This window comes from Sander lucioperca, chromosome 18 (genome assembly GCF_008315115.2).
Source record: "Sander lucioperca isolate FBNREF2018 chromosome 18, SLUC_FBN_1.2, whole genome shotgun sequence".
Classification (NCBI taxonomy): Eukaryota; Metazoa; Chordata; class Actinopteri; order Perciformes; family Percidae; genus Sander; species Sander lucioperca.
This window is the reverse complement of record NC_050190.1, coordinates 10,410,713-10,435,886: the sequence shown is the minus strand read 5'-3', so window position 1 is coordinate 10,435,886 and position 25,174 is coordinate 10,410,713. Positions and strand designations below refer to the sequence as shown.

General features: G+C 41.7%; 2 protein-coding genes across 4 annotated transcripts; one reads left to right on the top strand and one right to left on the bottom strand.

Moving 5' to 3' along the window:
- Positions 1-264: 264 nt before the first annotated feature.
- vgll2b (vestigial-like family member 2b) lies at positions 265-10,191 on the bottom strand. 3 transcript variants are annotated; one of them, XM_031281444.2, is made up of 4 exons: positions 10,107-10,191; positions 3,457-3,802; positions 1,278-1,724; positions 265-677 (listed from the first exon to the last, which is right to left on the bottom strand). In XM_031281444.2, the coding sequence occupies exons 1-4, from the start codon at positions 10,116-10,118 to the stop codon at positions 634-636; spliced, it is 849 nt and encodes a 282-aa protein (XP_031137304.1). In that variant the 5' UTR covers positions 10,119-10,191; the 3' UTR covers positions 265-633. The 3 variants fall into 3 exon arrangements, with proteins under 3 accessions (XP_031137304.1, XP_031137311.1, XP_031137296.1); XM_031281451.2 differs by lacking the exon at positions 10,107-10,191 and adding an exon at positions 4,368-4,857; XM_031281436.2 differs by lacking the exon at positions 10,107-10,191 and adding an exon at positions 4,241-4,853.
- A 4,079-nt stretch (positions 10,192-14,270) lies between these two features.
- ythdf2 (YTH N(6)-methyladenosine RNA binding protein 2) lies at positions 14,271-23,674 on the top strand. Its single transcript, XM_031281463.2, has 6 exons — positions 14,271-14,513; positions 14,739-14,763; positions 15,996-16,075; positions 17,615-19,303; positions 21,858-21,923; positions 22,249-23,674. Exons 1-6 carry the CDS (start codon positions 14,487-14,489, stop codon positions 22,270-22,272), a joined length of 1,911 nt encoding a protein of 636 aa, XP_031137323.1. The 5' UTR covers positions 14,271-14,486; the 3' UTR covers positions 22,273-23,674.
- Positions 23,675-25,174: the final 1,500 nt, after the last annotated feature.

The following is a 25,174-nucleotide window of genomic DNA, read 5'->3' as shown; positions in this document are numbered from 1 at the left end:
CAGAGACCAAAATCATATAACAACCAAAGAAAAGTGTCATGATGAGAGTCACAAAGCATAAACCGCCATAATTGTTGCTCCTGTTTATCACTGCACGTTGCATTTGTCAAATGCAGATAAATGGATGATGACAACCACTGTACCAACAAAGAGCGTGAGACAGAGATAACCAGGGACGTTGGAGGGAATCCCTGCTTGCCGCTATTCATCCCCCTGTCCCTCCATTCATCCCTCTATCTCTCTGTCCCCTGCAAAAGTCTGTTGTGATCCTGTCTTTCCCAGTCCAAACAGGTCACTGTGGCTCACACCTTGCCAAGGTCTGTGCAGCACCGACAGCGTCAGGAGAGAGAGTGGAAGAGAGATGCGAAAGAGAGAGAGAGCAACAGCACAGATTATAGACAGTGACACTCTGTCTCTCTCTGTCCCTCTCTCTGCTTTATCTCCATGGTGCACACATGTCAACCTGGAGCAAGGCTGTATACTGGCAGGGGAGGCCAGGAGCAGAGAGAAGGGGGTGGATAGATGGGGATGCAGTGTGTGGGGGGGATAAAGGGACACGCTGCTTCAATAGCGGAGCAGGTCCAGGGACTAATTGGATCTGGTAATGGCTGGTCAATGTGACTGAAGGGCTCGTTAGAACCAGTACAGCTCCTTGCCTTTCTTGTGCTGCTGGAGGCCTGAGAAAAAAGGACAAGGAAACAATGAGTAGGACAATGGCGAACAACAGAACACAGGTTGTCATGGAGCCTACTTTTACCAAACATCCTGTTTTAGAGGGGGGGGAAAGAGAGCTTCTATGATGATTATAAAGTGTGTGTGTGTGTGTGTGTGTGTGTGTGTGTGTGTGTGCGTGCGTGCGTGCGTGTATTAGCATGCGTGGGAGTGTCTATGGCAGGGCCTAGTGTATTCAACATCACAAATGTATGCATCTGTGCATGTTTTTCCTACACAGTGTCACAAGGGTTGAAGGGTGATGCAGACACACACAATTAAATTAAATCAATACTCAATACTTGGGGTAAAAATGTATTTAGCAATTAATGGCACAAAAAAGCAAAATCAATACACTGCTCACAGTATGTTCAACTTGACACAAAAAAGATTTGTTTCTCATATTTTTGTAGCCATAAATAATCTGAACTTGCCATTTGCATTTTGTCTAAACTGATGTCTGATTTTCACATCTGGTCTGATTTAGAGACATTTTATAAACTGTAATAAAAGGAAGACTTTGTCAAGACAGTATTTGCGAAAGCCTGACACAGTTGAGTGGTTACCTGCATCCATGTTAAGTGTCAGCGCCTGGCTGACATCTCCTGGTGGAAGCAGACCGGGCCAGGAGGCAGTGGGCTCCAGCTTGCTCACTTCATAGTGGCTTGGCAAGCTCAGGGGATGAGGTGGTCTCACTGTGGGCATGAGCAAGGGCCCGTAGTGGGGCTCCAAAGCTGACGGTGAATACAGTTCGTGGAGAGGCCGTGGGTGGCCGTAGGCTTGGGCTTGGGCATATCCCCAGCCTTCTGGTGGGTGAGGGTGGGAGTGAGGATGAGCGTGTGGGTGAGGATGAGCGTGTGGGTGTGCTAGGCCCGGGTGCAAGGCTGATGCGTATGGGTCCATGGAATAGGAAGGTGCTCCGGTCTCACAGTGGGAGCGGCTCTGAGGCGAGGAGTAGTTACTATCCCAGAAGGATGGGGGGAAGCTTCGTCGACTGCCAGGTGAAGGGGTATCTAATGGGACAGGGAGGCAGAGAGAGGAAAGGAGGATAAACAACCATCAAATTTAGGCCAAGTCACGAACCGTTGCACAGTGCAGTGAAACACTTGATTTATATTGACAAATGGAAAAGGCTGGAGCTGTGCAGGAGGAGCAACCCTTGCTAAAACGTAGATGTCACTCACATGACTGCTACACCCTCTGGCCCAGATATCTTCCCCATTGGGTCATACTGTCGCACAGCCCTAGCCCCAACAAGACACAGAAATAAACACAACCACGTTCTAGCAGACAGAGGGAGAAAAAGAGAGAAAGAGAGCGACAGAGAGAAAGGTAGAAAGACAGACGTCCCTATATCCTAGAATTCTATATAAGGTAGACGCTCTGACCTGGAGCGAGCCCAAGGCTCACAGAGCCTTAAATCACTCACTGTGGTGACATCTCTCACTCTCACGTCAGCTGAGTACTTCTGAAAGTCTCACAACACACACTCATGTTCACACACACACACACACACACACACACACACACACACAATCAGACAGGCAACTCTTGCCCTGTGCTAGCACCCGCCGCCCCTCTCTTCTGTCTCCTGCACCCCCACCTGTTGTTTTCTCTGCTCCCCCCTCTCCTCGCCCTTGACAGAATGTCAGCAAGCCATTATATGTTTTTAGCAGTATACTTATATATATATATATATATATATATATATATATATATATATTCCTCTGAAAAAAGACACCATGCGGCACCCTGAGAGGTAGTGTTTCCCTCTGCCCCTATCGCACAGACCACAGCTGACTGACTGAGCAACCATTGTGGGGCAAGAGCTGAACCGATAGTCAGCCGCAGAGACGTTTGAAGGGGATACGCCGGCGAGGCTGTGCGCTTACGGCCATGTATAAACATAGCATCTGTTGTGAGGCAGGAAGAGTGTGTTAATGCCAAAATGAAGACCTCCGAATGAACTAGGAAAGAGACTAACAGCAAGGCTATAGGCCCTATATGGATATTCAAGAGACCAATCAGCAGATTTCAAAATGACTAAGTTTATACTTTGCATTTTGTTGCTAATTATAAAAAATGGTTGAATGTAATTATTGTCAATCACAGATTGCATGCTTTCTCTTGCTCTTGTTGAAATGTTTGCCCTAATTAGAGCCAAAGACAGCTCCTGACCTTCATGACCTCTGAACCTTACTTCCAGACCTCCTCAGGGACAACAGTCCCAGCAAGCAGCTTTTTAGTCCTGTCACCTGATCACATCACCTGTCTGTGCTTTGCACAACTGTCAACTCACCCTGTGTGGCCTCAAAAGCAAGCGCAAGACACTACAAAGACAACTGTGGCACCGGTGCTCACATAAATAAATTAGAAATTATGAAACCACAGGGTGTAGTGGAGGGCAAAGCTCTCTCACAAACAATTTTTTTAAAAGCTGCATGGCGTAAGTCTTTATGAAATTAATTTGACATAAAAGTGAGTCAGCTTAAAATGGTGCAATCACATTCAGATTGGGTCCCTAATTAATTTCATGAAAAAACAATTGATTAATTGCTTTGATTTCTTTATATTCATACACTGGGCAAAGGATTAACTGGAATCCGTGTTTGTGTTTTCCATGGAGAGTAAGCCAACCCAACTCATTGTTTTGATTCCAAGATCACTACATGTTTGCATTACTCACGAAAGTACAGGTGTGCACTTTATTTGTCGTATACAAATAGTCATTACAAAGTGGTATACCTGTGCCTTGTTGGTCTAGCGCCCGCCGTTTGCCCTCTCCATCCATGTAGGAGCTGAGGGCCCTGGAGAAGTGCTCGTCCACCACGCTGCTGATGTCTCCCTGGTAGTAGGTGAAGAGGACACAGCGTGAAGATAGGTACTCTGCCTCAGGGGTCTCCTGCTTCTCCTTGGGGCCCTCCTCTGGCCTTAATGTCGCAGGCGTGTAGGAGGAAGAGGAAGAGTTGGATGAAGACGAAGAGGAAGTTGATCCTCCAGTGCCTGGGCCCCCAGACATCCCCTCTGGACCCCTGGGAGTGTCCATAAAATCCCGGCAGAGAGAAGAAGTGCTGCTCAGACCAGTAGGAGCCTGCCGGGGGAGGGGGGAGAGAGGGTTAGACAGGTGTTGCAGGCGGACAGTCCTGGAGCTGTCTATGAGACATTTTGACATAATGTTTTTCTTTGTGTTTGGCAGCGCTGGCATATATGTGCGTGCGCGAGCGAGCGAGCGACCATAAGTGCGTCAAGATATGAGTTTTGTGGGTGCAGAACGACTTCTGTGTTTGGTAAGACACAAACAGCACTACTAATCTAGATATTCGTAAATGACTAATTTCAAACGAATACTTCACCAACATAGAAAACACTTTTTAACAATCCATCAGGTTACTTGCTTTTACGCACAAGCTGCATTAATTAGCAGTTGTTCCTCACCTCAACGAGCAACCCATCTCCCCGCTAACACTGAAAACACTGAAAATAAAAAAAAAAGTATTATGAGAACATTTAAATATTGCTCACTTCCTACCTGTACGCTATTGATAAAAGCAGGAACAGTCGGTGCGTACGGTGCGTAATGTCCATAGGCTGGGAACATAACATCCAAACAGCTCATGGTAAATGAGCGGTGTCTTCACTGCTCTGTGGAAACCGACCTTGCTAAGTGAGAAAGTGACAACATTCCGTTTTTTTGCCGAAGAGAAACAGGCTCGGTGATCGCTGATCAGTGTGAAAAAGCCTTTGCCCGACTCGACATAATCATCCCAGAAGGAGCGCACCTCTCCGCTCACTGTGTGTGCCACGACAGCTGCGGCAGCAAAATGTGGTGAGGTTTATGGAGCAAGCATGAGGGTGTCCTGTCCTGTACATCTCTGTGTCAACCCCTCCCACCTTTACCAGCACTCCAACATGACCCCCACCAACACTTCCACTACCACCACCATCACCACACAACATCTTAAACAGAGTATATATTGCACACGAGTAAAGCGATTGTTTCCTTTCATATTAAGAATCAATTGGCTAAAAGATGTAATCATTGAAAGCCTATGCTAGGTATCAAACATATAGATATAAATCATGTCAAAGTCTGGGATTGCAACATTTCCATTCAAACATAAAACAGGCAAAAGTGTTTTCTAGAAAAGCTGGAAACAACCTTTAACTAATTATGGCTCCACAACTTCTTAATCCTGTTGTAAAATAAAGGTTAAATATGTCATCCAGTTACACAAATAGAGTTGGATGAAGTCATTGAGCTTTATAACCAGCCACACGACAATGAGCACATGATACATGTAGTTAAGTGACATTTTATTTCTTTCCATGTACTGTGGATACTTAAACACTTTGTGTTCAGTCCAAGCTGAAAGTGTATCTGTGGTCTTAAAACAGCCATCGGTTGCCAAGTAAACCTTCAAGTCATCTAAAGTATTTAGTGTGTTCCCAGAATGACACATAGGTGTCAACTATAGGTTGCATACACTGGCCATACCAACATAGAGGAGAAAGGGACTCTGCACAAATCTATGACAAATTATCACCTATCAGCAGTGCAAACAAAAAGATATTTTCACACACACACACAAGCATACCCAATGACAATCACAACCAGACCCAGGAGCCAAGAATTCATCACGCATTCATGTACAAAATGTTTAAAAATGCATCTTCAAAACATTAAACTTGATAAACAACACGTTAGATACGTTCTCTAGAAAATGTAGTCTATTTCTCTTGTTTTAAGGATTTACAGGTGCCTGATGTTTGGGCATGCCAGTCTTTTTGACGAGCACTTCAGAATGCCTGGTAGAATAGTGTGGAAAATTTGCAGAATTCCATGGACGAGTGTCAGATGAGGTGGAATGTCTCTGATGTATGCGAGTGGACGAGCTCCTTTGGAAGTTACATCGTCCCTCCGCTGCGTTCTCTAGATGGAGAACATGACCAACATCTCGCTATGCATACATCACACATAGTATGAATAACTAGTGGAAGGTTATTGGCATGCTAATTAATTGAACATGCTCTTAAATAGCGGTGGATGAAGCTGCCGTGCAACACTGTAGTTCTCACTTTTACCTTGTCTTGCATCACTGTTTTGATTCCATGATTTCACAGCATAGCACTGCAATATAATACTGTAAATTGAACAGTATTGAATTGCATATAGCGTCAGAAGAGTATCAACAGAGTGTGTACGTTTCTAAAACAAATTAATGAATAGATTAAAATCAGTAAATTCACTTTTCAAACAGAGTTAGTGTTAACATTATTGGGGCACTAATCCTACTTCAGTCCATTACCCTCGCAGCATGATGTGCAATATGATACTAGACCCATATACATGCAGGGTAATGCAGGAGAGCATTAGAGTCAGGGAGAAAGAGAGTGATGCAATGCTTGAAAGCTCAGTGTTGCACCAGCGTGATCAACAGCTGCAGCTGACAGAAGGGAAGGGAGGCCACTATTAGTATTAATGGCCATGACTAAATTTCTCTCTGTGTCTCTGTCTCTCATTCTGTCTCTGCCTCTCCCTCCTACTTGTCTTCCATAGTGATACACACACCTTTTCTCTATTTAATCACCCTGTGTTCCCCCTGGAACAGCCACCCCCTACTGTCAATTTTGTGTGTGTGTGTGTGTGTGTGTGTGTGTGTGTGTGTGTGTGTGTGTGTGTATGTGTGTGTGTGTGTGTGTACCACAGATAGTGCGTGTGCACATACGTGCCGCAACAGTTGTCATCAACTGACCAAACTAGGAAAAGAGCTAGAGAAACAACCAGCTTGCAGAAATGTGGCAGAGATCCCAAAGTCCATAACTAAGTCAGTCCATTTGTTTGTCAATGATACTGGACTGTGCATGCTAAAATCTTTGCATGTAAAGAACAGTATGTGCAAGCGTCTACAGTTGCGTGTATGTATGTATGTGTGTGTGTGTGTGTGTGTGTGTGTGTGTGTGTGTGTGTCTACATTTACGTGTATATGCTGAAAATAAACACACGTTACATCACTCCTTGTGACCCTGCAGCACATCTAGGCCCCGCCTCTTTTAAAAGAGGTCTGACCAAGCAACGTCTCTCATTGGCTGAGATGTTGCAGGGCCTGTTGAGGTAGTAATGGCAACCTGGTTTTATTTAGACCACTATTCACATTGCAACACCACCATTAATAGCATATACGCTATGCTACAAATACCTTGAGTACATTAAAGAAAAAAGTGCGCACATATACTCTTATCAACCCTTTACATTAACATTAAAGTAAAATTGTCATAATGTAAAAAAAACAATTGAAGAATCATGTATGCAAATACAAATCAGGACAATGTGATCAGCGAGCTTATGGTAGTGGTCTGTAAAATGGGGCTTGTTGAGAACCTGAAACCACATAAGCTACCTCCTGAAACAACAAGGCCTTTATTAAGGTCCCAACTCTGGCTTGGTCCCAAGAGGCTCAGACCTCAGGATTCCACTGTTGTTTTAATGCCTCAATGCGTATGTGTGTATATGTCCAAGACAGAGATGTACAGCTGCCCCGTTGTCCAGTTCCACACAAACTCATCTCAGCTGTTCAATATCATCAGTGAGTGTCATCGGAAACACACACACACACACACACACACACACACACACACACACACACACACAAAGGAAGGGCCACATATGGACAGGTCTGGCTTATTCATCCTACACAAATGTTGGTGATAAATCTTCTGTCATAGAATGTGCAAGTGTGCAGCTATTTTCTTCCTAAAACAACTCCCCCATTGTGTCCACACAGACCACCAGGATACCAAATCTTCGAGTCTAGAAGTCAGTTAAATATGAATAAAGAATTTAAAGGGTCTTATTTGTTTTAGCCCATTCATTAGAAATCATGTACACTTTACATTATTGAAAACCATTTTCCTCATTATACCTATGCCAAAGGCTGCATTCACACCAAATCAGGCGTTGTGGAAATTTGCGCAGGGTGGGGTTGTCACTTAATTGGCCCACTAGGACACAGAATTTGGAGAACAGAATTTGGATTTCATGCGGCGTGAGTATGGTGTGCATGAAATAAGCATCAGCCTTGGGAAGGTTCTGAGGTAAATAGGCAGTGGGAATGTGTGACTTTTTCTAGTGCTGTAGTTTCTTTTTTTGTTCTGTTGTTGTTTTATTCTATGTTATATTATTTGACTTTACCTTTGCCTAATTATATTCATGGAGTCTTGCACACGTGATTATGTATTTTCAAGGCATACTGTTTCTGCCTTCCCTGCTCTACCTGTAAAGCACTTTGGGTCAACTGTTGTTTGTTTAAATGTGCTACACAAATTAAATGACTTGACTTGACATTTGTGTCTCCATTGTGTTCTCCGCGGTGCAAGCCTTCAGCCATGCTGCTAGTATGATCGACAGATTAAAAAAAAACACTTTACTTTCAATAACTAACCAGGATGTGAAGCCCACCATTATGGTGGGTTTTAAACCAAGGGGGTAAGCCAGCCTCCGCAAAGCGTACCCACTATAGAGCCATTTTGATGAAAATAAGCCATCACCCACAGTTAGCATTCCATTGACTGCCATTCATTTTGACGTCACTTTGACAGTGAATAACTTTACATCTGAAGCGTTTAAAGACTCTATTTGTCCATTGTTTATTTCTAAAGAAACACGACAATGTATAAAAGGCTCCATTACCTTGTATCTCACGTTATGGCTCCATAGCAGACGTTTTTGTAAAAATAGGCTAACGATTGTGTCATAACCACGTGACTTTCTGTCGCATAGTAGAGGAATTACTGTGTAGTACAGGAGAAGCTTGCAGGCAGTTTCGACTTACATTAGCTGTTTAAGTTTAATTACTAACGTTAACTAGCATTTTAGTTAGCAATAATTAGCCTGTGCCTATGTTATTTCCTAACATATACCTACGCTCTCCGTCTCTGCAAGATTGGGAATGATTGAGATTTCTCTTGGCACAGCTACCAGAAGACTTATAACTTTTCAGACAGGTTGCTCACGTCACATCTACGTCGTCAAGCTCAGTTGGAGGCTGCGCAGTAACGCTCGGCGCTCACCGGAAAAGTGCTTCTAATAGACTTCACTGCTCTCCGTTGCATTGTTTTATGCATTGATTGTTTTATGATGTCCATATTGATTGATTTGCCTTTAATTCCAATGCTTTTCCCCCGGAAATTTCAAGTACATGCAAGTTCATTTTCATGTCATACTGAAATGAACAGTACTGTAGAGGATAGTGAAAACACTTTCATGAATCTAAAAACATATGCTTTGAAAAGAGGTCATCAGTATTACTGTGGTTTGTAATGCAAAAACACTGCTTTGGTTTGCTATTACTGTGCTCTGTTGGTTATGATTCCTGCGTGGTAGCATTAGGGGATGCAAGTTGTCGGAGAAAATGCGTAATAAACAGAACTTCAGCAAATCAACCAACCTCAAATGTCATTAACATAAGAAAGCAGTTTGCACACTTCAGTTCATACACACACACAAATGGAGAGAGAGAGCTTTTACACATGTAAATACACTGAATGTTTATTTAAGGCTAACCCTCTGAAACGGACAGAATGTGAATTAACAGCATCCTCGGAGAGGCTGACAAGTGCTACATTCCTAACATCCTATTACAGCGAGTACCCTGCTGCCATGTTGCCACTGGGTCACAGGAGTAATGTACACACAATCACAAATTCCACACTCGCATACAAACACACACAGATATAAACCCAAAGGAACACGTACAAACGCATGAAAGATGCACACAGAAACACTAATCTGAGCAGTGGGATTGTCACCTCCCTGCCTGACATTCCTGCTACAGTGTACCAGAGAGGGCTGGAGTTAGAAGGGCACTATGGGAGGAGGGTGGACAAGAGGGCAGAATCACAAATTTGGCATGTCACATGGTCAAACGGAGAAGATTTAAGACTGATCAGGTTCCACATCGGCAGCATGGTGTTGTGGCTTCAGAATGCCAGGTATGGGAGTGAGATCAGACTCTAGCTTTAGACTGTACACCCTTTCTGGCAGCTTTAGCCAGTTTAACTGGCTGAAGATGGCAGTGTTATTGGGGTCTGCTGTAGGGAAGGTGGTCTCTCATTGTCTGGTCTTGTATCTTCCTGGCTGTATAGATTTACATACCTCTGAACATGCAGATGTAGCAAAATAGGTGTGAGCACATGCAGAGAAAGACATGCAGAAAACATAGATAGATACGGATTGGAGTGAAAGCAAAAAGACAAAGAGCAGTGTAGTGTGAAATTAGTTTAACCAAATGAGAATTATGAAAGTGTTAGGGTTAGGGGTTAGGGTTAGTAATACAGCCCATCTTTTCTTTCTCTGATTTTATTTCTATCTCTACAGTCAGAAGCTATGATTTACTTACCGGTGACATCATGGAGACCACAGCTATTTTTATTGGCTGGTAAATGGCCAGATCTTCTCCATGCTATGCCACCTGTCCAAGCCACACCAGTCAACAAGCCCCTGGGAAAAAAAAGTCAAGCACCCAAAAATGATTGAGAGTTGAAAGGCGGAATATGATACATGCATGCCATGCTACTGTCCTAGGCATGTTTCACAAGTCAAATGACTTGTCACTGCTACTGGTTTGCGATCCCTATTTGCTTACGTTAGTCACACTTATACACACAGCTATCCAGTATATATATATATATATATATATATATATATATATATATATATATATTTTTTTTTTTTTTTTTTTTTTCTGTTTCACTCAACATACATTCTTTTGAGTTTTGCATGTTAATTTAAAATAAAATACACCTCTGTTTAGGAGGCCTTGTGATCTACACTATGTTCTGCACCCCAATTGTTTTCCTCTGCAGGCATTAGACGTGTGTGTGTGTGTGTGTGTGTGTGTGTGTGTGTGTGTGTGACTGCAAGGGTGGGGGTATTTCTGGCCGTGTGTTGTATGTTCTGAGGTGCAATTTAATCACATGCCATCCGACCAACCTTTGGCCCTGAAAAATGGTAAGTACAGTGGGGGGTCTTCACACATAACCCCACTACCCTGCTTGATGTGAACTTTTAGCAGGTTAGGGGAGCTATAATACTAAAGGTAAAGAATGACTGTAGATAATAACACATATATGAGATGACAGTGTTGATTAAAGAACACATTAAAGTGCTCATATTATGCTTTTTGGCTTTTGCCCATTTCTTTATTGTTATATATCTTTTTGTGCACGTTATAGGTTTACAAAGTGAAAAAGCCCAAAGTCCACCCCAAAGGCACTTACCATCTTCAACAGAAAACACTGTTCACAAACTGCTCCAAACAGCTCAATTGTCCAGCCTTTACTTCTGTGATGAAAGTGCGTCACTTTGTAACACGTTATAATGCTCGCCTATAGCTGCTAGCATGGAATGCCCTTATACTCTGCTTCTGACTGGGTAGTAGTTCTTACCTAGGTACTGCGCATGTGTGATAAAGCTTAGATCGGGCCCAAAAAATCAAGCCCGACCCTACCCGAGCCCGTGCACGTTGTGTCCGAGCCCAGCCCAGCTGACACATTAACTGTAATTATGAACCCGAGCCCGATTCAAACCCGACAATTTTTTAATACGTGGGCCGTTATAACTGATGTTCTCAACTACAATTCCTTTTACCTGTGAGTAACAGATCAAGGCATGGTCTGCAAGCCGACAACGCGCCGGATATAGGAGAGACCATATCTGCTGCAAAAGATATCTGAAGAGATATCTGAAACAATCTGGCCTGGTTGCGTACTTTTTGAAGACAGTGCTACAGATGGGGGAGACATGATTTAGCACAGTTTACCTCACACTCAAGTCAGTGCAGGACATATACCCAAAGCTACGGGAGAAGCTGGAGAGGCATACCTTTCTCCCCACTCAATTAGGCTAATAAAGTCATGATTAAAAAAAAAAAAAAATGCTTGATCAAGGGCCCGGCCCGGCCAGAGGATAGTGGCGGGATATATCGGGCCGAGTTCGGGCTCGGGCTCGGGCTCAGGCTCGGGCTCGGGCAGAGAATCTAAACTCTAATGTGCGACTCCCAGCAAAGATGGAATAGAAGTGTGATGCCTCACTCTGTAGCTAAAACAGAGAGCTCAACACACAGGGTGAAAAGAGGAGCTGGAGCAGTGTGCAGTACAACAAAAATATGGTGTTTTTTGAAAATTAAACCATGTAAACCTATATCCTCTAAATACAATTATGAACCTGAAAATGAGCATAATATGAGCACTTTAAAATATATGAAAATGTCAAGTGTTGAAAAAGAAGCTTTCAAAATACTATTAAGGAAAACTAGAATTATTGACTGCTTAAAGAACCAAAGGTCTCAAGAAGATAAAAAATGAATGATACTCGGAGAGTCTAATGTATTGTATTTTAATGTTAGTAAAGCTTGGTGCAGAGACACTTCTAATTAGTGTCAGAATTGCCAGAGCTTGAATGGAGCACTTCACAAATGAATGGCCTGAAAACCAAAACTCCCCCACACCCGTGAAAGGATCTGCTGATGAAATTCTTTTATGCATATGTGAGTGAGTAGAAAACCTTTCTGTGCGATTTATAGGAAGAGAAATAGAGGACTCGTCCTGAATGGCCATGTGTGGTAACTGCACACCAAACAGAAGCTACTCTTGACCTTACTTAAATCACACATTCAAAACAGTGACTAGGAGTCCCTCTTGTGGCAGGTGCATGAAATGGCAAGTGCTCTTTTTTCAGAGTTCCTGAGAAAGAGAAGCAAATTATTCTGTGAAACGACGCTAGTGGGTGCTAAAGGTTTAAAATACCTTGATTGTTTTATGATGTCCATATTGATTGATTTGCCTTTAATTCCAATGCTTTTCCCCCCGGAAATTTCAAGTACATGCAAGTTGATTTTCATGTCATACTGAAATGAACAGTACTGTAGAGGATAGTGAAAACACTTTCATGAATCTAAAAACGTATTCTTTGAATAGAGGTCAGCAGTAGGCTATTACTGTGGTTTGTAATGCAAAAACACTGCTTTGGTTTGCTATTACTGTGCTCTGTTGGTTATGATTCCTGCGTGGTAGCATTAGGGGATGCAAGTTGTCGGAGAAAATGCGTAATAAACAAAACTTCAGCAAATCAACCAACCTCAAATGTCATTAACATAAAAAAGCAGTTTGCAGACTTCAATTCATACACACACACACACACACACACACAAACGGAGAGAGAGAGCTTTTACACATGTAAATACACTGAATGTTGACTGTTTATTTAAGGCTAACCCTCTGAAACGGACAGAATGTGAATTAACAGCATCCTCGGAGAGGCTGACAAGTGCTACATTCCTAACATCCTATTACAGCGAGTACCCTGCTGCCATGTTGCCACTGGGTCACAGGAGTTATGCACACACAATCACAAATTCACACACTCGCATACAAACACACACAGATATAAACCCAAAGGAACACGTACAAACGCATGAAAGATGCACACAGAAACACTAATCTGAGCAGTGGGATTGTCACCTCCCTGCCTGACATTCCTGCTACAGTGTGCCAGAGAGGGCTGGAGTTAGAAGGGCACTATGGGCGGAGGGTGGACAAGAGGGCAGAATCACAAATTAGAAAGCAAATGCTGGGCCAAAACACTTTCTAAAATATCTGTTCTTTGTCTGATGGGAAATACCTTCATATTGTGGTAATAAATATAGTTTTAAATACCTTAAGACCTTAAGCTAGTGAATTATAGAAATATATAACTGTTTTACAAGAGTGTGTTCACTCTGGTGATTTGTGATGCATCACTGACTGATGTATGGAACCCAGTAAGAAATAACTGAAAAAGATGGAAGATGTGATTTTTATGGCAAACAACATTAAATTACCTTTTCTTGTTAGGAACTGTTAACAGTATTATTTCCACAAAAAATATTTAACATCAGTCAATACATTCAGTATGTGAAGCATACTGTTGATGCAATAAATAGGAATCTAGACTAGGGTACCCAATTAAGAAGAAAGTTGATCACAATCACATTTAATTGAACTCTTTGTGATTACCATTTCTGAATTGAATTGAGTCAAATGATTTTCTCCTTTCAAATATAGCATTCATTTTAATCTACAATCAAACTGCCCTAGTTTAAGTGTAATGAGAAGAGGCAGATTCAATTTGAAAGGGAACACCATTGTGTCTTTTAACATTAAGAAGTTTAGTGATGCCCACTTGGCTCCCTCTCACATGTCAAATGGTGGCCAACCAGGTTTTTTTTTCTTCTTTACCTCAGAAGATACAATGAGATGTTTAATTGTTTAGAATAAATCGACATAATTTTTTATGAAAGTTTTATGAGAATTATAAATATGATATGAAATAACATTCCATAATAATTATTTGAGTTGTAATACGTGATTTAATTGTTTCAGTTTATTGGTTTATTTACACAATGTATGCATTTATGTGTTGTCTATTGAATATCAAATTCATTCAATTCAACGTTACGTGCTAGATATTAGTGTGACAGCTCGTGGGTTAAACCTGGCTCCTCCGCGCCTTTAGGGGGCGCGTGTCCGCTGTTAATAAATGCCATCGTGGGTTGACGAGGGCCGCCCAGCCATGTTGAGGAGTCTGTCAAGCAAACTGCAGCCCGCCATTGTGTAGAAACCAGGTTCTATAGAGAGATAGGGGCGCTTGGGTGAAACTCTTCAATAGCTAGACCAATTCTGCACCCTGCCGCTTTTATTTAGGAGTAAATACAGTTACACAGACTCCGGGGGGGAAAGACATGTCAGCCAGCAGCCTTCTTGAACAGGTAAAGAGAGGTATTTTCTGAACATTTACGAGGGCCAAATTTCTCAGCATCGCGACGGCTAGCGAGGATAGCTTAGCTCAGAGGCAGCGGCTGTGGCTCAGTAGTGCAGTAGGCCTGACCACCTGCTAAAGGAACTGACTGCTGAAAATATATCTCTTCATCTATTTTTCCCCTTCCTCTCTTCTCATAAATCAAACCTTCATGAATCACCTGGACCCAATCCAGAGACCGAAAGGCCAAGCTAATAAAGGTAAGAACAAATATTAGCTAACATCGACTTGGGTTGAGTGATTGCGGATCTTTTTATGTGCGGTGCGCTTTGAAAACCTTACTTGCGCGGATGCGATAGCTTGTCTCCTATAGCTGCTTGGCAAATGGGCCTGTCTGTAAGTTGTCAAATGTTTTTTCTTTTGATTTGCTCCTTCAATGAAACGCAAAACTACATTGTGTTTCATAAATGTTCTCGGCCTTAACTCAACATTCGTGAGTTTCCTTAACGTCCCTGAAATGGCAGGTTCCCACAGTTAGCATTAGCTATCTCTTGACTAGCTAACGTTAAATGGCAACATGATACACATCAGCATCCTTTTCCTGGTTGAACTTGCAATGCTTTTTAATGCACTGACTGGTGCTAGAATACACTCTTACTACTCAGGCTCTCTTTTATTGGTCACTGCAACACATTTTTGCAGTGTTTAGCTACAGGTGCCGTCCTATTACGCTGGACACTTGGCTAATGTTAGCAAAGTCCGTCATGTTGAAAGGACTCTTGGCGCTCGTTAACATGGAGACGCTGCGCATTGCATGCAGCTAACCACCCAGCTAGCGCGCTAACATTAGCTGGTTGCTAAGTTAACCCAAAATGACACGTCTTCCGACATGCTTTTTCTGTGTCTTAATGGGCCTCGCGCTTTCCCGTCATCATGTTGTTCAGACTGTAATGTAAGTTAACATGTATTTACTAACCTGTCTGTGTTATAATTTAACTTGTACATGTTCTGAAAAGCTCATCCCATCCCAGAGTCCCATATCGCCCAACACAGTAACATCAGCTATAACCGAACACTCCGAAACTTGTGAAAACAAACCACAAAACACTTGTACACTTGCGAAAGACATTAAATCTGCTCTGGAAATATCAGTATTGGCGTGTACCTAAACTACATTTTAATGTCTATTTGGATGAGCGAATCTGAATGTCTTAAGTGTTTTGTGCCAAGTGCATTCAATTCTTCACTGGTACTGATTCATCTAGTATACAAGATTATGCTGTGTAATCAGAAGTCTAATGAGCAGTTAGAGTATTTGATGTCTTATCATACTCAAGCAGGCATTGTGTCTGTGTCACTCAATAATTGCAAGGAGTGGTTATGTTGTGTAACAAGTGGTGATGATTCTGATGTGTGATGACCAGATATGTCACCGCTCACATCTGTGGAGTCACACAAACCTATATTCTCTGTTTACATGTTTTCTTTTCAGTGCAAAACGGAGCTGTGACCCAAAAGGATACGTTGAATGACGATGAGTTTGAGCCTTACCTGAATACTCAGGCCAGACAGGTAAGCTTTTATTGATCGGTGTTTGCCAACAGGTGCTGCTTTTCAGTTGAACCGCTTTAATTATTTTAGGCTAACGTACCCTCAAATTATCAAACGACTGAAGTACCTTCAAGTTATTTTTTCTTAATGGTTAATCATAAATCTTTTAATTTGTCTCTCAATCAATTAAAATCAACAAGTTGTAGTTTCAACCTGGACTTCAGTACATGTCTTTTTATTTTAAGAGTTTATTTTTGTCTTTTGAATCTGAATCCCCTTTAAATCTGAATCACCTTTATTGGCCAAGTATGTTTACACATTTGAGCCCGTGTTTCGCATTGCTGTCAATGCACTTGCACAGAAATAGACATAACAGCTAAAACTAGGACAACAAGCTGGACAAATGAGGTAAAGACAGGACTATTATGTACACAAGTATGGAAACTTTTTTTATAATATTAAAAAGCACCAGTGACCAACCATTAAAACAAAACTTCTATATACAAGTGTTTTTTAAGTTGTAAACTATACAAATAGTGCAAAGACATAATACCTAATGGATCTACATGGACTAGATGATTATCTACAGTCATTTAGGTGTATTTAAGAAAAAAGTAGCTCAATTCCTAAAATAAGTAGCACGCATCCGGTGTCAACAGTAATGATGGCCTGATCGCTTGAGTCAATTTATAAATGTCTTGATCAATACTGACATTGCAGTTTAGCTCAGATCATCCCTAATATTGACTTGTTAATGCTACCTTGGTAAAATGTATTTTTGTTTGATGTATTTGATATTTGAGATGTCAGGCTATTGTTAAATAGGAGTTAAGAGAGAAGTTTTATTGATGTGACTTTCTGGTAAGAACTCCCAACAAATTTCCCTACCAGAAGATTCATATACGTACTTGTAGACTGCCTGGTTTCTTTTTATGTTTGCACATCCTTGCTTTTTGCATTACCGAAGAATACAGGAAGACATTAATGATTGTGCAGCAGGAATGAGCACTTCTGTATATTAAGTTTTCAGTGGCCTTGAATTTTATTTCTCTTTGGTAGAGGATTTCCCCTTGTGTAGTAACAGACCCACTGTCTGAAGTGGGCTGTAGAGGAAAATAATGGAGCCTGTATTTTCCTCCACTGAGAAGAATGCACCATCCTTTAGTTAAAGAGACTGTTACACCTTTTTCCTAATGTATAGTGAAGTGCTATGCATTTACAGATCAGGTCGGAGGAGAGGAGGGATACTAAGAAAGCACCATTATTGTGTGGTGAATTCTTGGTTTATTATTATATTATTATTATTATTATTATTAATAATAATAATAATAATAATAATAATAATAATAATAATAATAATAATAACAATAATAATAATGACAATTCAATGTATTTGCTCATCTTTTATCTTGGTCTGACTTTTTGGATCTACAACAAGGTATAAACGTATCAAATAAAACAATGTTAATAATGATCTGTTACCAATTAAATTTTAGTTTGTTGTTGCAAATAATTGTTTGTTTACCTCTTGTCACTAAAACTAATTCTTTTTCCATTTAGAGCAATGCCTATACGGCCATGTCGGACTCGTACATGCCCAGCTATTACAGCCCCTCCATAGGATTTTCCTACTCCTTAAATGAGGCAGCATGGTCCACAGGTGGGGACCCTCCTATGCCTTACCTGGCCTCCTATGGACAGTTGAGCAATGGGGAGCCCCACTACCTCCCGGACGCTATGTTTGGCCAGCCAGGCCCCCTGGGGAGCAATCCTTTCCTTGGCCAGCACGGTTTCAACTTCTTCCCCAGTGGCATCGACTTCTCGGCATGGGGCAATAACAGCTCTCAGGGACAGTCGGGGACACCGCAGAGCTCTGGCTACAGCAGCAGCTATGCCTATGCTCCCAGCTCACTTGGGGGTGCTATGATCGATGGACAGTCCCCATTTGCACCTGCTGCCAATGAGCCCCTGAACAAGGCACCTGGTATGAACAGCCTTGACCAGGGCATGGCAGGGCTCAAGATCGGTGGTGCCGCTCCTGGTGGTAATGGGGACATGGCTCCTAAGGTGGTTGGCTCTGGTTTACCTGGTGGGGGTCCCCTTGGCCCTGTATCATCTGTAGGACCTCCCAGCATGCCTCCTGTCTCAATTGCCCCTGCCAAGCCCGCCTCCTGGGCCGATATTGCCAGCAAGCCAGCCAAGCCTCAACCCAAGCTGAAAACCAAGGGTGGCATGGCTGGTGCCAATTTGCCTCCTCCGCCCATTAAACACAACATGGACATCGGCACTTGGGACAACAAGGGCAACATGCCTAAAGCTGCCACCCCACAGCAGGTGCCCCCTATTCCCAGCAACGGGCAGCCGCCCAATCAGGCTTCCCCACAGCCAGGGGCTACTGCTGTAGGGAACCCACAAATGCCCCTCAGCAATGGACAGCTGGTACCCCCTGTTTCCCAGATGGGGCAGCATCAGCTTCCACCCAGTGGGCAACCAGGTATGGGTCAGATGCCCCAGCCTCCTCTTTCCCAGGGTCCTCCTCCCAGCCAACAGCAACCATCTCAACCTACTCGTTGGGTCCCTCCACGGAACCGGGCCAATGGATTTGGGGATGGCAGTGGGAGTGGTACAGGCCAGTCACCTCCCACTTCGTCTGGTGTGGGTGTGGTTCCGGGAGTCCCCTCTGAGCCTCACCCAGTCTTAGAGAAGTTGCGCATGGTCAACAATTATAACCCCAAGGACTTTGACTGGAATCCCAAGCAGGGTAGAGTGTTTATCATCAAGAGCTACTCCGAGGATGACATCCACCGCTCCATCAAGTATAACATCTGGTGCAGCACGGAGCATGGCAACAAAAGGCTTGATGCAGCTTACCGTTCATTGGGTGGCAAAGGGCCGCTTTATCTTCTGTTCAGTGTCAATGGGAGTGGTCACTTCTGTGGCGTAGCAGAGATGCGCTCACCCGTGGACTATAACACGTCTGCTGGCGTGTGGTCACAGGACAAGTGGAAGGGTCGTTTTGATGTGCGCTGGATCTTTGTTAAGGACGTTCCCAACAGTCAGCTACGGCACATTCGACTAGAGAACAACGAAAACAAGCCAGTGACCAACTCTCGGGACACACAGGAGGTACCACTGGACAAGGCCAGGCAGGTGCTAAAGATCATCGCTGGATATAAACACACCACTTCCATCTTCGATGACTTTTCTCACTACGAGAAGCGTCAGGAGGAGGAAGAGTGTGTGAAAAAGGTAACCAAAGTTACTGTTGAATAAAGTGATAAAACAGATGAATGAAAAAAAGAGTGCGCTGCTATAACGTGTTGAAAAAGGTGCAGTATGTGAAGCTAGGGCTGTGCAGTTAATCAAAATTTTAATCACAATTACGATCTTGGCTCCTAATGATCACAAAAATAGAATAATCAAGAAAAATGATTATTTTGCACATTACGTTTTGCAAGTAAACTTATTTTGTTTTGTGTTCAGAATGAAAAAACAATTTTCAAATGGGAAAAGTATTAAGTGAAATTTCACACTTCAAGGTGTTTTCACTGTTGTGTTTTTTTTTTTGTTTTTTTTTTATAAAGTTAAAAATTAAATAATTTGAACATCTTTCCAAAAGTCCTCGAGTAATTGTGTTGAATAATCATTATTTCAATATTGAACAGAAATAATCGTGATTATGATTTATTTTTTTCCATTAGCAGCCCTATATGAAGCCGGTTTGGGTGTGCATGTACAACTTTTCCTTTTGCATTACAAAGAAATTCAGGAGCAGCTCAAGGATTTAAAGCTGGATTGATATTCTTGTCAGATTTCAGTGTGATTATACACAGTAGGGTGTTTTTTGATTTTTCCTTTCTAAATCCTTTTTAATTTTTAAAAATGTGTTTTACCTGTTTCACTGTGTCACTCATATGTATTACACTGCTTTACAATAGAATAACGGACACAGGAGAATAAACACCAGAAATAATTTTACTTGGCGATAACTCTCTCAAAGCTAATATTACGAAATGGAAATATTCAGTGGATTACATGAACATCTGGAAATTGAATTTATCGGTTTGTATTGTGGTTAAGTTGTTTCATTTTGATAGCCTTATCCAGGGTTTCTGTTATCGTCACCACATACTTGGCTGTGTATTCTCCTGAAGATATGTGAAATGTATTTTTTTTTTTTTTTTTTTTTAAATGCCTTATGTCTGAACACACATTTTAGTATTGGGTGAAATCTGTTTAGCTTATTTTGTGTTGGAACTTTCAGCATCAACATGAGGAAAGAAATAGAAGAGCAAATGTATATTGCAGCTCATATAATGTAGTGATACCTGTATGCATCTTTTGCATTTCTTATTGTGAAAAAGGTACTGTTTAATACTGGGGCTTTGGTGTCCTGCACTGTTGTATTGCATCTTTTTACCTGACAGAGGGACAATTAGGGCAAAGTATGCCAAGACAGCATAAAATTGGCTTACTTCCTTTACATAACAGCTCCTTAACCGTAATTGCCATTATTTGCCTACTTTCTTATTAGATGTAGAAAAGCTTGTTATTCTGTAGATACAGAAGCATTTATTTTTCAGTGTGTTGATTTTAGTGGGTTCATGCCAAGAACTGCTTTAGTTGGCTTTATTTACTCCACTGTATCTTTTGTGTGTTTGAGGTATGCTTTATAAGCATAGTGTATATAGCCTGTTAAAGCCACACAAGTGTGTTGCTTAAAGGTTACGGTATTTAAGTATTTTCATTGTTTTGCAATTGTACAGCTCCGTTTTCGTCAGCTATTCATTTAAGAAATGTGAGAAACTGATCATCGCATTTTAGATGCTTATTCATGTACAACATTTTAATAAGACTGACCAGTAGTTGTCCAAAACTAGTGAATTATGTATCTTAAAAACTTGTATTAACACCCAGACTTGAGAACGTTGCGTGACAGCATAGTGATGGATACAAGGGATGAGCTCTGTCTATGAACTCTTTATCCCGAGCATACATTAGTAATTCAAGTTGCGCTTTTTAATTTTTCAGGTAATTGGTTAATTAGGTTATAGATTTGGCATGTGAGACATTTTTACCAAAATCTAATGCCTGTGTGATGTCTGTAGACAAAGTTGTAATCTATAGTTTAGCTTATCATGAAGTGGTGTGGTTAATGCAAAGTTGCCAGACTTTTATCAGCAGAGGATTTTGATCAGACTGGTTTCCAATGCCTCATTTCCACTGCATGGGTCACTCAACTCACTTTTGTTACCAGGTTTGTTTCCCACTGCAGGTGGGACCCCCTCAGTGTAGGGGAGATTCTCATCTGATAAAATTGTCGTGTGAAACTGCCGTGACATAATCTTCATCACGACACTTGCTGAATCCTTTCATTGGCAACCATACAGGACTGTCTGCACTTTGTTTGTTGTACAGCGTAGTTTTGTGGGCTGCCATTGAGAAGAGGAGAAAAGAAATATAGGTCGAGTGAATAAAAAAAATTGCGCTGCTATTGGCGGTAGCTTGGCTATTGGCGGTAGCTTGGCTATTTTAAAATTGGCAGAATGTTGCGGCAGTGACGATTCTCTCTGACCAATCGCTGGTCCCCAATGATTCATCTCGGGTCAGAGGTGGTGCCAAAAAAAAGTAACATTATCCATAACTTTTGCTTATGGAAAACTAAAAAAAGAGCGAGTTGAGTATAGTCGTACCATGCAGTGAAAATGTGGCATATATACCCTTTTTGGCCAAATTTCTGAGATCTGGTCTTAGTGACTTGTCTGTTCCAGTTACACTCAGTCTTTACTCCTGTGTGTGACAGGTGGAGGTCCAAGGCAGTGAGCCATATCCCAGCAACCCAAGCAACAGGAGTCATTACAGGCTGCAGGTAACTTGCTTCATCTGTCACTAGATGCAGGAGCAGCTATGATAATTTCAAACATTTCAGGTTCATATTAAGTTTTTGCAGTTCATGAATGTTGAGCAAAAGTCAAGCATTTACAACCTGTATCTGGTACTATATCTGAACTGTCCTTTACAGTTGGGCAAGATTTGCAACTTTCATAATGAACAAATGGAAGCTAGGGAGGATGTGCATGGCTTGTTTAAAGAAGGAACCAGAAGGATTTGTAGGAATCTGGGTCAACTGTAGTTTGAAAATACAAACATTTTGTATGTTGTGTGTAACTTGGTGTATTTTTTTTGTGTTCTAGGAGCGCCAAGGACGAGTCAAGTAACAGTTGGTGCTTTGGTCAACAGACTGCAATGCCCCAAAAAAAAAGGCCCTGTCCACCCTATCATTACATCCAGATCTCTCTAAGAAATTCTAATAGGGGTGAAGAATTAACTAAGGACAAAAAACTAAATGAAGACATTCTTGATTTCTTTTGACTTTAAAGACTTACTTCGAACTTGTAGTAAAAAGAAAAGGAAACGATTATTCATAGGACTACAAATAAATGCATAGCATCCTTAGGTGAAATCTTTTTTGCCCCACCCCATTCCATTACATATGCTTTCCCCTTGTATGCTGCTTTTTCCTTTTTTTTTTTGTTCTTTTTTTTTTTAAGAAAGGATCATCCTGTTTTTATGGTCCAAGAGCAAGTCTGTAATTCTCACACAAACACACAAATCCAATAGAAATTCATATTGTTGGCTTATAATGGTGTCCCAAAGGCAAGAATGGGCAGTTTGTCTCATTTTCTTTGTAACTCACCCCCCGTCTTCTGAGGATGCTCACATCTTTAACCAAGACCCAGTGGCGTTTCCTCCTAAGTGGATTTTCATGGTATACTGGTATCAACTGCGCTCACTCCAGAATCTGTTTCGTACATGCTTGCCATGGTTTTGTTTGAGAGGACTGCAGATGTTCAGGATGGCCCTCTATTTTGTTTTCGCATGTGGAGTGTTGGACTGTGTGTGGGGAAGGTAGAGTACAGAGGATCTGGAGAGGAAGAGTAGGGAGGGGGGTCGAGAGTTTGAAAGCAGAAGAAATGTTATGTTGAGTCTTGCTCAGTGTATAATTTTATGGTCTAAAAAAAATTGGGGCCCTCTGTTAACAGTCTTCATTGGACTTTATTTACCCTCTTTTTCTTTCTCTTGGACAAATTAATTCATCGTTGCTATGGGCTGCTTTCGTTTTTTGTTTTTTCTCTTTCCTCCATTTTCTAAAAACCGTGATGCGAGTGGCCTTGCCCCCACTCTTTCTATTAATCAGTTCAAAAGTAATAAATGTGGTATATTAAGCAGAACTGGTGTGCATTCCCCTTGTTTGACTGTGTACCGCAATTTTGTCATGCAGCGCGTCTGTGCATTCCTTCTGTTTTTCTTTTCCCAGATGGGTATACGAATGAATGTTTTTCTGCTAACCTTCATACTCAACCCGTCCACTCCCCAACCTGACTTCCCATTTTCACCTGCATTTCTTACCTCTCTATTTTCCAAACCCATCTTGTCCTCCACACTCCATTTCTGTTCAGCCAACCGTACACACTATAATATCACAATCAGCTTCCACCATTTTGAGAATGCCATTGTTGGGGAGTAAAAAAATAAATAAAGTGCAAGGTCCTCTTTCAGAACTACTGGCTTTTATTTGTGGCATAATAAAGATGCTCCACAAAGTGGTGTGTGGGTTTTCTCATTAGCTTTTTCTTTTTTTTTTCTCTTTAGTCACATGGTTGGCCTGTTGAACCTGACTACTTGTGTAGTATCCTTTTCCTTTAAAGCAGGCGAAATGTAATACATGTTTGGATATCCCAAATTGGTAAACTGTTTTTCCCCATGCAGTACTTGTAATGTTTTGTGCTAGTACACCACCTCTGAAATTTAACATTTTTGCAAAAGGGACTATATGTATTTTTTACGTTAATATCTAGGCTCTAGCAGTTTTTTTAAGTTGTGAAAATGTGATACCAGGGGAACTGTTTAAATCCTATCGTGTGTGTGTGTGGAAATTATCTGCAATCCGCCATTTTCTCTCCTCGTCAGTGTGGTTGTACTGAACGTAGCGGCCGCAAGAGGGAGACACAGCATTATTTACTGTTCATTTTCTATCCTGACTAGAGGACAGGCTTAGCCGAGGGTCGACGGGTCCAAGCTTTAAGTCCTACACACTTGTAAGGCCTGTACATTCGTCGAGTAGTATGTATTGCTGTTTTTTTTTCTCATTTGTTTTGTAATTACTCTAAACGCTGCTTATTATCACCGACAATGGAAACCGTTAAAAATGTTACATATAAAAACGTAATTAATCAGTGCTAGCTATGTGGTTCTATATGCTTGCGATTTGATGGGTCCATGTGGCCTTTAAATGCAGGAAGTAGCCGACTGAAGCAGCCAACACCGAGACACGGATGCAATTTACTAAATTTCGGGTTTACATGAGCCATAAAAACACAACCCATAAATGAACTGCATGGTAAATACCATAAAAATGAATAACCACCTCCCCAAATAGTCTTTATTTTTATTTATTATTTTGTTTTTATATACAGGAACTTACAATCGACAATGGACTGAAGCTTTCTCGTGTTAAGTTTGTTTACACTGTTTGCAAACATGTAACATAATATAGGTAGGCCTATAGGCTGTATAACATCCAATCCATGCTTTTAATCTACATGTCAAAGATTTAGTGATTGTAGCCTATAGCCTCGGTGAATTATTAAAATAATTACTTATATTGACACGAAATTTTGCATATGCTGTAGGAGATGACGTTCCTTCCCAAAAGGTGGATTAAGTCCAAATTGTGATGAGACTGATGGAGTTGTACATCCAGTAGCCAATAGCCTTTATCATTTCATGACAGAATGTAGCAACAGAGGGCTTATTATAAAAGGCAAGGTATTTGGCTGATGTAGGCTACTACTGAGGGGATAACGGCGAGCATCACTCCTTTTGGGGGCTGAAGTGCAGGGAAGAGAAGAAGTGTGTATGTGTGCGCACGCTTGCGTTGTGCGGTTGTGGGTGTCAAGAGGGGGGGTCAACGGCACGTGTAGTGTCTGCGTTGAGGGTGCGTGGCGAACACGCTGCCTCGAGGGGATCTCCTGTGACCCTTATTTGCGCGTCTCTGGGGACGCCTTTTAGCCCCTCCTGGGATGCAAATGAATGGCCATAAAAGAGGCAGATACAGCC

What these genes read in the sequence shown, in the direction of transcription:
- ythdf2 (XM_031281463.2), top strand. Translation starts at nt 14,487, where the DNA reads ATGTCAGCCAGCAGCCTTCTTGAACAG. An exon ending in AGGAAGAGTGTGTGAAAAAG is followed by an intron (nt 19,304 to 21,857) that starts GTAACCAAAGTT and finishes TGTGTGTGACAG; the next exon opens with GTGGAGGTCCAAGGCAGTGA. An exon ending in GGAGTCATTACAGGCTGCAG is followed by an intron (nt 21,924 to 22,248) that starts GTAACTTGCTTC and finishes TTTGTGTTCTAG; the next exon opens with GAGCGCCAAGGACGAGTCAA.
- vgll2b (XM_031281436.2), bottom strand. Translation starts at nt 4,327, where the DNA reads ATGAGCTGTTTGGATGTTATGTTCCCAGCCTATGGACATTACGCACCG. An exon ending in CTTTTATCAATAGCGTACAG is followed by an intron (nt 3,803 to 4,240) that starts GTAGGAAGTGAG and finishes CTCCCCCGGCAG; the next exon opens with GCTCCTACTGGTCTGAGCAG. An exon ending in GCTAGACCAACAAGGCACAG is followed by an intron (nt 1,725 to 3,456) that starts GTATACCACTTT and finishes CTGTCCCATTAG; the next exon opens with ATACCCCTTCACCTGGCAGT.